The sequence below is a fragment of the Carcharhinus amblyrhynchos genome, chromosome 19, assembly GCF_965287045.1.
Source record: "Carcharhinus amblyrhynchos chromosome 19, sCarAmb.v2.hapA, whole genome shotgun sequence".
In the NCBI taxonomy this organism is placed as follows: Eukaryota; Metazoa; Chordata; class Chondrichthyes; order Carcharhiniformes; family Carcharhinidae; genus Carcharhinus; species Carcharhinus amblyrhynchos.
Window position 1 is genome coordinate 25966960 of NC_137342.1, and position 13096 is coordinate 25980055.

The following is a 13096-nucleotide window of genomic DNA, read 5'->3' on the forward strand; positions in this document are numbered from 1 at the left end:
CAGTCATGCTAACCACTGTGCCATCGTGCTGCCCCAACATACATAGAAAATAGAAGCAGGAGCAGGCTATTTGGCCTTTCAAGCCATCTCTGCCATTAATTGATTGTGGTTGTCATCAAATTCCATACCCTGATCCTGACTCCCACTGCCCCCAACATCCTTTGATCCCTTTAACCTGATATTCTTAAGAATCATGGTGTTTTTGATTATTATACAAAAATTAATAAAAATCATTAGTTAATACTTTTCCAAGTTATTTGGTTTTGTATTCGTCACTTGTCAAGAATGGAGAAATTTGCTGATGACAAAAAGATTGATAGGAAAGTACTTTGTGAAGAGGACATAAGTTGGTTGTGGATAGATATGGAGACAAGCATACAAATGAGGAGGAGGCCGCTTACCCCATCGAGCCAGCTCCACCATTCAAGACCATGGTTGATCTGACTAACTTCAATTGCCTATCCCTGCTAATCTTTCACCCCTTGTTGATTAAGAACCTATAAAGAATCATTCATCAATCTCTCAAATTAGTTTTTGTTCTTTCTCTCCACCCCTTCTCTCCTTCTCTGCCCCTTCTAAACAGGGTTCAGATGCAGTTTACTTTGTTCACCCATAGGCTTGTAGCCAAAATTCTCAAACGTTGTGATGCAGTAAATGGTGTGTGACTGAGTTTAGTGCTTTCCTGCTGCTACCATTGCCTTTTGATTTGCTAAAGTACATGGCATCGGAATTTCATTTACTTTGACCAAAGCCCACTAGGGTGTTCTAGTTGGGTTTCAGCACATTTCATTTCAAGTTCATGGAATAATTTGGGCCCGGAGTAAACCTTTTGTGAGCTAGCAGTGAATGTGCATGTTCTGTATGCTATCAAATTGTGCACTATGGATATCTTGCGTTACTAGTCTAAGAGCTGGGGGTGAATGTGAGGATGTGAAAGCATTACAGTGTGAGGAGATTCTGATGATTTGAAGTCTTCTCTGTGTCTCTCTCTCTCTCTCTCTCTCTCTCTTTCTCTCATGTACTTGAGTAGAGAATACATGAGAGAAGACTTCTATAATTTGCAGCGTGATCAGTCCAGTGCCATTGTTTGTCATTAAATCTACAGATTGTGCTTGCTGGAGACCCAATGCAATTGGGACCAATAATAAAGTCGAAAATTGCCGCAGCTTACGGCCTGTCTGTTTCACTTTTGGAGCGATTAATGACACGCCCTTCATACTCTAGAGACGGAACGTTTGGTGAATTTGGATCTTACAATCCTCTTCTGGTCAGTTTATTTGCAGCAGTCAAATACTGTGATGCCCTTGTATGCACGCAATATAAGATTTCTGTTGTTTTGTACAGCTGCTCCATGTTTATATTCAGGTCAGTGAGATTTTACAGGCTTTTGGAGTTTGATTTGTCTGTTAACATTGAACTAATATTGATGCATACAAGAGACTGAGAACTGTGTATCGGAAAGATGCATCTTGGGAGCGTAGATTATAGAACATAAGAACAAAAGAATTAGGAGCACGAGTAGGTCATCTGGCCCCTTGAATCGCTCTAACATTCAATAAGATCGTGGCTGATCTTTCAATGGATTCAGCTCCACTTACCCGCCTGCTCACTATAACCTTTAATTCTTTTACTGTTCAAAAATCTATCTTTTCCTCAAAAACATTCAACGAGGTAGCCTCAGCAAGTGAGTTCTCATACAGAATAGAGTCATAGAGGTTTGTAGCATGGAAACAGGCCCTTCAATCCAACTTGTCCATGCCCCCTTTTTTAACCCCTAAGCTAGTCCCAATTGCCCGCCTTTGGCCCATATCCTTCTATACCCATCTTAACCATGTAACTGTCTAAACACTTGTTAAAATAGAAAATTGTATCTGCCTCAACTGCTACCTCTGGCAGCTTTTCCAGACACACTCCACCCTCTGAAAAAATTGCTTCTGTGGACCCTTTTGTATTTCTCCCCTCGCACCTTAAACCTATGCTCTCTATATTTAGACTTCCTTATCTTTGGGAAAAGATATCAACTATCTAGTTGATCTACGCCCCTCATTATTTTATAGATATCGCTCAGATCACCTCTAAACCTCGTACACTCCAGAGGGAAAAAAGTCCCAGTCTCTATTTACACCTAAACCCATCAAGTCCTGGTAGCATCCTAGTAAATCTCTTCACTCTTTCTTTCTCATTTAATAATATCCTTCCTATAATACTGTAACTGAACTGCACACAGTATTCCAAGTGTGGCCTTACCAATGTCTTGTACAACTTCAACAAGACATCCCAACTGTATTCAATACTCTGATCAATGGAACCAAGCATGCCAAATGCCTTCCTCTCCACTCTGTCCACCTGTGACTCCACTTTTAAGGTGCTATGAACCTGTACTCCCTAGATCTCTTTGCTCTATAACTCTCCCCAATACCCTACCATTAATGTTCAACATTAATGGGAACATGTTTATTTTGATTGTAATCCTTTTCACTTCTGACAGAGGGAGTATAAGTTGTTTTCAATTACTGTATAGACTGATTATTTGATGTATTGTTCAGTTTTAGTGATTTATCAGAACAGTCTGTACTTCATTGTAGCGCTAACGTGGTGGTATAGCATTGGAGTCAGATCAATTTGTACTCGGAGACCACAAAGCAAGGCTCTTATCAGCTGGGAGCAGTGGGGTGGTGCTTCAGCAGGAGTGCTGAAGGTTGGATGGCCAGTAGGATATTGCAGTGTGTCGTGTGCCTTGATAATGACATCAGTGGAATCTGCAACTCCCAGAGCCACCTAAGTCATGTTGCTCTCGTACGAAGGGGATGAGGTCTCCTGGTTGATAAGAGCAAAGTACTGCGGATGCCGGAATCTGAACCAGAAACAGAAAAATGCTGGAAATTCTCAGCAGATCTAACAGCATCTGTGGAGAATCCCCACAGTGCAGAAGGCTGCCATTTGGCCCACTGAGTCTGCGCAGACCACAATCCCACCCAGGCCCTATACCAGAGTGCCCAGAGGAAACCCATTCAGGCACTGGGAGAATGTGCAAACTCCACACAGTGTGAACAGAGGCCAGAATTGAACTTGGGTCCCTGGAGCTGTGAGGCAGTAGTGTGAACCACTGTGCCACCATGCTAATCAATAGGAATAGCAGAGGGTGGTTTTGATCCATCAACCTCTGGATTATGGGCCTAGCATGCTTATGCTTGTGCTGGCAGATATTGTACATAATTAGATCTCCCATGGTAAGTTTGAACGTTTTGGGCTATAAATTGGATACTCCTGTTTTTTTTGGGTGTGTGGTGGTTTGTAATCAGCCTGCTGCAATTCTAAATGAGACAGGCATCACAAGTGGTGCACCCACCTCAGTTCTATGACTTGTAAAATGATCTCCAGTGGATCCCATGCTGCACTGTTGCGGATCTGCACATTCCGAATGAAGTATGTGCTGCCTTCTCCTTTGAAAAGCACAACCTTTTTAAAGCAAAGCTGCACTCGTGCATTGCAGATTGATCAATACTCACTTTGGGCCATCCAGGGTCAAGAAAGATGTTGTACCATGTCGTGGAAAGGGCTTCCCACTTCAGTGACACCTTCCAGCAGGCATTTGTCAGATGAGTGGATGGCAGGGTAGCACTGCTGCCTCTCAGCGCCAGACACCTGGGGTTCGAATCCGGCCTCGGTTGTCTACATAATGGAAGTCCCTCATCTCCGGAATTACACTCGTACTGAGTGTCCCCTCACTAAAGCCTTCACCTCTTTCCTATGTGCAGCCAGGAGAATTGGACGCAATGATCTTTCCTAAGTGCAGTCTGTGTGGATTCTACACATTCTCCCTGTGTCTGCGTGGGTTTCCTCCAGGAGTTCTGGTTTTCTCCCACAGTCCAAAGGTATGCGGGTTAGGTTGATTGGTCATGCTAATTTGACCCCAGTGTGAGGGGGGCTAGTAGGATAAATACATGGGGTTAGATGGTTAGGGCCTTGGTGGGATTGTTGTTGGTACAGACTCGATGGGCCAAATAACCACCTTTTGCACTGTAGGGAATCTATGACCTGTCAATTGGTTTTAATTTAAAGATAATTTACAGGTGCACTAAATGGCAAATAATACAGCAAGGAAAAGAAAGGTGGCTGTAAGTATCTCATTTAGATTTAGATGTATGACTGAAATATAACCCTCTCCTCCCCCTCCCTCTTTTTTCTCTTAGGTGACAAAACTAGTGAATAACTATCGTTCACATTCATCTTTACTTGACCTGCCCTCTAAACTGTTCTATCATCAGGAGCTCACAATGTGTTCAGATCCAGCTGTGGTTAACAAGTTATGTAACTGGGAAAAATTGCCCAGAAAAGGCTTTCCAATAATTTTTCATGGATTAAGGGTATGTTGTTGCTGTGTACAGATATATTTTGAAAGATTTCAGATTCAATATACTTTTTCATATTTAGAGCATCTTAGATTGCATTATTTTAATTGCAGTGAATTTGTATAGAATGAGAATGTTTGTTTGTGTCCCATTTCAATCTCTCTCCTGCATTTTCAAAGGGGATTTACTGTAACATTTACTTATTAAAAATAATGCTGTTTTTTCTGACTGTAATTGGCTTTTTAACAGGAACTGCAGAATACACTATACGTGGTATGTGATAATTGATGAATCGTGCTTGTGCTGGGCTGGAGCTAATCTGGTTTAGAACGGAGTTGAGGAGGATCTTCTTCACTCAAAGGGTGGTGAATCTCTGGAATTCTCTGCCCGTTGAAGTGGTGGAGGCTGCCTCGCTAAATATTTTTAAGACGCGAGTTGATGGGTTTTTGATTAAGGGTTATGGGGAGAGGGCGGGAATGTGGAACTGAGCCACGACAGATCAGCCGTGATCTTATTGAATGGCGGGGCAGGCTCGAAGGGCTAGATGGCCTACTCCTGCTCCTATTTCTTATGTTCTTATTGGTGTTTGTTGAGAGGTAAATGTCAGCCTGGATACAGGGAATGATATCTGGTCTCGAGGTACGGCTATAGGATCTTTTACATTGAGTCAAAGGCTTGAACCTTTGTAGGATGGAAAGAGCCTCCAGCATAGCCAAAATGGCTCCAGAACCCCAATTGTGGAAGTCCCACCCCAATCACAATGGATCATTGTGTCCTATTTTCCTAATTGCACTTAGGAAGGAGCTGAAGGCTTTAGAGGGGACACTCAGTATGAGACTCGTCCCAGAGATGAGGGACTTTCGCTATGTGGATAAATTGAAGATGAGGTTAATCTCCTTGGAGAGGAGATTTGCTAGAAGTGTTCAAAATGATGGGGGCCTCGTCAGTGTAGACGGGAAGAAGTTGTTCCCATTGATAGGAGGATTGAGAGCCAGAGGACACCAATTTAAGATGATTGGCACGAGAGGCAATGATGACTAGAGAGAGAACATTTTTATGCAGCGAGTGGTTAGGATCTCAATGCTCATTGCATTGCCTGAGAGCATAGTGGAGGCAGATTTAACTGCTGTTTTCAAAAGGAAATTGGATATGTACCTGAAGGGAGGATATGAAAGGCTTTGGGGAAAGTAGGGAAGGCAGACCAGCTGAGTTCTTATCAAGAGCCAGCATGGATAAAACCAACTGCATAGCCTCTGTCTGTGCTGAGACCATTTCTGTTTCTATCAAGTCATGTATTTATGGAAATGAGTAATTGATACACCATGTAATGGTCACTTGTGTTGTGAAATGCAACCCATTTCCCTTGAATGGAGTGACACAAGAAATAAACTTTATTAAAGTTTCATTACATCCCATTGACACATGCACTCACTTTCAAATGTTTTTAAAGGTTGCTGCCTTGATCACTAAATAATTGTCAGAAACATGTATAGGAAGAGCTGTGCAATTTTTCATTCTTGCATGTTGGATTGGATTCTAATTTTGTCATCATTGTTAATTGAAATGAATTTTCTAAAATTTCAGGGAAATGAAATGAGGGAAGGTAGCAATCCGTCCTGGTTCAATCCTAAAGAAGCAGTCCAAGTAATGCGTTATTGCTGTCTCCTGGCAAAGCACTGCACAAACCCAGTACAGCTGTCTGAGATTGGGGTCATTGCACCCTACCAAAAACAAGTAGGTGCACAGAGATATCTTTATTAGAACCCTTCTTGATTGTAGAACCTCTTCACTAATTATTGTTCTCTTTCTTCCACTTGAAGTGGAAGTAGCTGACGTTTTGGCCAACTATTAAATCTGCGCACTGCTACCTTGCAATTATTTGTTGCCCACTTCTAACTTGTTTCCCTATTAAAGTATATCAAGCTCAGGATTCAAAATGCAAAACACTTGAGGGGCTAGTCTGGTTATTGTTTGTCGTCTTATATTGTGTGACGTTCATGAAAATTTAGCTAGAGAAAATGAGGACAAAGCTGTATTTGAGATGGGAGCACAAAGGTGAAAACATGAGCAGTTTTCCCCAGATCTGCATCCATAATATGCACAAATATACAAGTGGCATGTTGGTACAGTGGTTAGCTCTGCTGCTTCACAGCACCAGGGACCTGGGTTCGATTCCCATCTTGGGACACACTGCACGTTCTCTTCAGCTGCTCCGGTTTCCTTCTACAGTCTGAAGGACGTGCTGGTTAAGTGCGTTGGCCGTGCTAAATTCTCCCTCAGTGTAGCCAAACAGATGCTGGAATGTGGTGGCTAGGGCATTGTCACAGTAACTTCATTGCGGTGCTGAGGTAAACCTAATTGTGACACTAATAATTAAACACAATGAATGTATTTATATTTGTTTTCTGCATACAGGTACAAAAAATCAGAATTCTTCTCCGAAGTGTTTACCTCTCTGACATAAAGGTTGGATCTGTTGAAGAATTTCAAGGCCAGGAGAAACTGGTGATTGTTGTGTCAACGGTGGGTTCCATTATTCATTGTTAATTTGACATCCTAAAGTCACTCAATGGTATTTGGGGATAGTGTTAATATAGAAACTGTTCCTTGCATTAAAAAGATGCTGCTGGTCAGGCTGCTTCTGGAGAAAATGTGTTACTATTTAAGGTACTTTTTTTATTCATTCATGGGATGTAGAGGTCACTGGCTGGGCCAGCATTTATTGCCTGTCCTCAAGGTCATTTAAAAGTTAACATTGCTGTGTGGATATGCAGTCACATGTAGGCCAGACCTGGTAAGGACATTAGTGAACCAGATGGGTCTTAACGACAATTGACAATGGTTTCATGGTTTAATTCCAGATTTTTTTTATTGAATTCCCCGCCCCCCGCCCCCCCAAGTAGGATTCAAACTCAAGTCCCCAGGACGTTAACCTGCCCAGTGACAATACCTCTACACCATCACCTCCCCACAGGGGGGACCTGTTCCTTTAACTTTACACTCAGAACACCGCAGTCCTTGTTTTAACTATATGAAATTAAATGTTTTATCCATATAATTTGTTCTATTGTTCCTAGATATCAAGCAGAATTTAACTGCATCTTCAGCCTTTGTAATATTTGACCATGTGATAATGTTTGTCAATATTATTTGCAGTTACAGTAGATAAGAGTGGCAGTCAATACCCTCACAATGGATAATGATTTCAATGTATTAACACACACATGGTAGTTTCAGAGCTAACATTAAAAATTCATAATTATGCAATTATTGCAGCAAACATACTGGTGGTACAAAAATGACTGAATTAAACAATAATACTTATCAAAATACTAAATATGAACAGATCAGACGTGAATTAGAAGGAAGAGGAGTCAATGTTCTGACTTTCGTAGGATAGACACTGTCCTGCTCCAATTTTCAGCATTTACTAATTTTATTTCGGGTTAATTGGGTATTTCCCTTTCATAGAATCATAGAATTCCTGAAGTGCAGAAGGAGACTATTTAGCCCATCGAGTCCCCACCAACTCCCTGACAGAGCATCTGACCCAGGCCCTATCCCTGTAACCCTATGTATTTACCTTGCTAATCCCCCTCAGCTACACACCTTGGGACACTGAGGGACAATTTAGCATGGCCAATCCATTTGGTTGTGTGTGGATACAGGAGCAGCCAGAGGAAACACTCGCAGACACAGGGAGAATGAGCAAACTCCACACTGTCACCCGAGACCAGAATTGAACCTGGGTCCCTGACGCTGTGAAGCAGCAGTGCTAACCACCATGTCACCCTGATCAATTCCTCAATCATAAGTCACTATTGTGGTTCACAATGTAATTTAACCTCTTAAATCTTTGGGATTCTTTCCCACCCACCTATATACTCTATCACAGAGTGTTTCGGTGCAGATGAAACAGAAGCCAAAAGAGCTTGTGTTTCTAGTTTCTTCCAAAATAAAACTTTGAACATAAAATTCGTTTTAGTTAATAGTGGATGATTCCAAAGTGATTAGAAGAAAATGTTAGTCGAGCGGAAGGAGGACTTTCTGCAATATTCTCAATCCTCTGCTGTCATTTTGAAAGGAGGTGAGTGAAACTTGGAGAAATTGTGGGAACCACTGTTTGCTATTTGAACCATTTCTTTGGAATGTTGCCAATCTTCCACCAAAGTCAACAGTAGAATTGGCAACTCCAGGGGAATCCCAGGTGAAGAGGTGCCAGAATCTCAAGTGAATTTTGGATGAGTGGTGATGGTTTGTTGTTTTGGCTCCTGATGAATATGTTCTGTTTTGCTTTTGGAAAAACTTCCTGTCATCCTCTTTGATTACAAAATTATTTAAATTATGTTCAACATTCACAAAAGGACTTGCCAGATTTCTTATGTTCAGGAAGCTGCTGAAGAAGCATGGTGGCACAGTTGTTAGCAGTGCTGCTTCACAGCACCAGGGACTTGGGTTCAATTCCTGGCTTGGGTAACTGTCAGTGCAGAGTCTGTATGGTCTTGATTGTGATCTGATTTATTATTGTTACATGTATTAACATACAGTGAAAAATATTGCTTTTTGTATGCTATACATACAAAATATACCATTCATAGAGAAGGAAATGAGAGAGTGCAGAATGTAGTGTTAGTCATAGCTAGGGTGCAGAGAAAGATCAACATAATGCGAGGTAAATCCATTCAAAAGTCTGACAGCAGCAGGGAAGAAGTTGTTCTTGAGTCGGTTGGCACGTGACCTCAGATTTTTGTACCTTTTATCCTGACGGAAGAAGGTGGAAGAGAGAATGTCCAGGTTGCGTGAGGTCTTTAATTATGCTGGCTGCTTCGCTGAGGCAGCAGGAAGTGTAGACAGAGTCGATGGATGAGAGGCTGGTTTGCATGATGGATTGAGCTTCATTTACAACCTTTTGTGCTATGGGGAGAGGCTGAATAAACTAGGCTTGTACTCGTTAGAGTTTAGAAGAATGAGGGGAGATCTCATTGAGACGTATAAGATGATGAATGGGATGGATAGGATAGAGGTGGAGAGACTCTTCCCACTCAAAAAAGACAGTAGGACTAGGGGGCACAGCCTCAAGATAAAGGGGAGGCGGTTTAGAACGGAGTTGAGGAGGAACTTCTTCACTCAAAGGGTGGTGAATCTCTGGAATTCTCTGCCCGTTGAAGTGGTGGAGGCTGCCTCGCTAAATATTTTTAAGAAGCGGGTTGATGGGTTCTTGATAAGAGAGGGGATTAAGGGTTATGGGGAGAGGGCGGGAAAGTGGAACTGAGCCACAACAGATCAGCCATGATCTTATTGAATGGCGGGGCAGGCTCGAAGGGCTAGATGGCCTACTCCTGCTCCTATTTCTTATGTTCTTATGTTTATGTTCTTATGTTTTGTAGTTCCTTGTGGATTTGGGCAGAGCAGGAGCCATACCAAGCTTTGCTACAACTAGAAAGAATGCTTTCTGTCGTGTATCTGAAAATGTTGGTGAAAGTCGTAGCTAATGTATCAAATTTCCTTAGTCTTCTGAGAAGGTAGAGGTATTTGTGGGCTTTCTTAACTATAGTGTCGACATGGGGGAGGGAGAAAACCAGGACAATTGTTGGTGATCTTGATGCCTAAAAACTTGAAGCTCTCGACCCTTTTCTACTTTGTCCCCGTTGATGTAGGCAGGGGCGTGTTCTGCCTTACGCTTCCTGAAGTCGATGACAATCTCCTTTGTTTTGTTGACATTGAGAGAAAGATTACTGTTGCTGCACCAGTTCTAACTCATTCCTGTACTCTGTTTCGTCACTGTTTGAGATCCAACCCACTACAGTGGTGTCGTCAGCAAACCTGAAAATTGAATTGGAGGGCAATTTGCCCACACAGTCATAGGTGCATAAGGAGTATTGCAGAGGGCTGAGAACACAGTTGTGTGCGGCACCGGTGTTGCGGATGATCCATGGAGGAGGTGTTGTTGCCTATCCTTATTGATTGTAGTCTGAGAGTTAAAGTTCAGGATCCAGCCACAAAGGGAGGGACCAAGACCCAGGCCATAGAGTTTGGAGATGGGTTTTGTGGGAATAATAGTGTTGAAGGCTGAGCTGTAGTCAGGAAATAGGAGTCTGACATGGGTGTCCTTGTTATCAAGGTGTTCCAGGGTTCAGTGCAGGGCCAGGGAAATGGTGTCTGCTGTGGATCTGTTGCGGTGGTAGGCAAACTGTGGTGGATCCAGGTATTCCGGGAAGCTGGAATTGATTCGTGCCATGACTAACCTTTCAAAGCACTTCATAATGATTGATGTCAGAACTACCAGCCGATTAGTCATTTAAGGCTTGCTGCTTGAAGCAAACTATTAATACAAACTGCTGTTTTTCTAAGCATCAATTCCTAAATGCATTAAAATGCAGCACGCTTTGGAACAAGAAGTTACAAGATAAATCATTTCTTCACCATGTGAGATGTGTTTTAAAAGTTATGATACTTTAATTTGTAAACCATCAATATATAGCCCAATACCGATGTACAAAAATAAACAAAATGCTGTGGATATTGAAATCTGAAACAAGAACAGGGGATGCTTGGAAAGCTCAGCTAGTCTGGCAGCATCTGTAAGGAAAGATAACACAGTTAATGTTTCAAGTACTTTTGGCTCTTTGTCAGAACCTGTGTACAATTTTCTAATGAGAGGTGAATCAACCTGCTATAAGTAGTAACCTTGCTCCAACTCACTTTTTCCCACTTAAAATACTTTAAGCTGCTTAAAATAACTCAGCAGATTTTCGGGTAGAATAATAATGTACAGTGAATAAAAACAGTTTGATATTGGTGCTTTATTGTTACATTTAGTTTTATACATGATTCCATTTACCTTTTTGTGTGAAAACTTACCAATGTAAGAAGACATAAGTTGAAACTATTTTCTCTTTACTGCGCAGGTGCGGTCCAGTGAGGAAAATCTGTATGAGGACACTCATGTTTTAGGATTCCTTTCCAACCCCAAAAGATTTAATGTGGCCATCACAAGAGCAAAAGCACTGCTGATTGTGGTTGGCAATCCACATATTCTCCTCAAGGTGGGTAAGATCCTTCGTCAAGTTGGATTTCTGCATCATGGATATGGGACGGCACCGCGGTTAGCACTGCTGCCTCACAGCATCAGGGACTCGGGTTCAGTTCCTGGTTTGGGTCACTGTCTGTGCGGAGTCTGCATATTCTTCCCATGTCTACATGGGTTTCCTCCAAGTGCTCCGGTTTTCTCCCACAATCCAGAGATGTGCGGGTTAGGTTGTTTGGCCATGCTAAATTGCCCCTCTAATATCAGGGGAACTAGCTAGGGTAAATGCATGAGGTTATGGGGATAGGGCCTGGGTGGGATTGTGGTCAGTGCAGACTCGATGAGCCGAATGGCTTCCTCCTGCACTGTAGGATTCTATGCTCTATATGCTTTAACATCTTGCTTGATTTGTAACCTTCCTACAACTAAGCTTTACACTTCCATTTAAAAAAACAGTAACGCATAAAACTGGATTGTGACAAGTTATTAAAAGTATCCTTCATGTGGGAATAAATTTTTAGATTATATACCACATTGGAAATATTGTGACATTGATTATAATAAGACTTAAGACAGACAGCACGATGGCACAATGATTAGCACTGCAGCCTCTCAGCATCAGGGACCCGAGTTTGATTCCTGGCTTGGGTTACATTGTGCGGAGTTTGCACATTCTCCCTGGTTCTGTGTGGGTTTCTTCCAGGTGCTCCGGTTTCCTCCTCCAGTCCCAAAGACATGCTGGTTAGGTGCGTTGGCAATGCTAAATTCTCCCTCCTGTTCCTGAACTAGGGGATGTTCACAGTAACTTCATTGCAGTGTTAATGCAAATCTACTTGTGACATTAATAAATAAACTTTAAAAAGTTAACCTTAAACATGTCTACCCATTTACAGGATCCGTGCTGGGGTGCATTTCTGGAGTATTGTGTGGTGAACAATGCATATGTGGGTTGCAATCTCCCACATGAATTCTTAGTTCAGCAGGGGTAAGTTTGTTTTCAGATTACTATTAATGCACTGTCCCAACTCTTCAGTGAGCTGGGTTAACGCGAATTAAGTGTTAAACTAAAACAGTAAGCTCAGGCAGATCTGTGAAGAGAATGAAAGTTGATATTTTGGGTAAATAGCTAAAGGGGGTAACTTGGGCAGCACAGCGGCATAGTGGTTAGCACTGCTGCCTCAAGGCACCAGAGACCTGGGTTCAGTTCAGACCTTGGGTGAGTCTGGAGTTTGCACATTTTCCCCATATCCAGGGATGTGTGGGTTAGGTGGATTGGCCATGCTAAATTGCCCCTTAGCGTCAGGAGGATTGGCAGAATAAATATGAGGTTACGGGATGGGAGCTGGGTGAGATTGCTTCGGTGCAGGCACGATGGGCCGAATGGTGGCCTGCACGAGAAGATTCTATGATTCTAAGTATGTGATAGGTATGTACATAAGGAGGAAAAGTAGAGAAAGTTTCAGTAACCTCAAGAGGTTAGTGGAATAAAAACCACCTACTTTGGTTGCCTCTCACTAAAATGTCACCTAAATTCTCATCCTTTTGTGTAAATTCCTTTTTTGGTCTCCCTCCTCCCTTTCAGAAATAATCTCCTTCTGCTCCTCTTCCTCATGTCTCCTTGCACCATCCCAAAAAACCCTACCCATTTCTCAAGCATCTTGGTACATTTCTTCCCTTTGCTCAGTGTTGACAACCAGGCCTTCTGTCACTTAGGCCT

The 13096-nt window shown here is 42.3% G+C and overlaps 1 protein-coding gene across 2 annotated transcripts in view; it reads left to right on the forward strand.

The window, feature by feature from the left end:
* The window catches only part of mov10l1 (Mov10 like RNA helicase 1), a 79731-nt gene that overhangs the window by 62509 nt on the left and 4126 nt on the right, over nucleotides 1-13096 (forward strand). For both annotated transcript variants that reach the window (XM_080207874.1, XM_080207875.1), the window contains 6 exons: nucleotides 1106-1267; nucleotides 4194-4367; nucleotides 5937-6086; nucleotides 6768-6875; nucleotides 11261-11398; nucleotides 12273-12364. In XM_080207874.1, the coding sequence (XP_080064000.1) occupies nucleotides 1106-1267; nucleotides 4194-4367; nucleotides 5937-6086; nucleotides 6768-6875; nucleotides 11261-11398; nucleotides 12273-12364 (824 nt within the window). The remainder of the gene's footprint in view (nucleotides 1-1105; nucleotides 1268-4193; nucleotides 4368-5936; nucleotides 6087-6767; nucleotides 6876-11260; nucleotides 11399-12272; nucleotides 12365-13096) is intronic.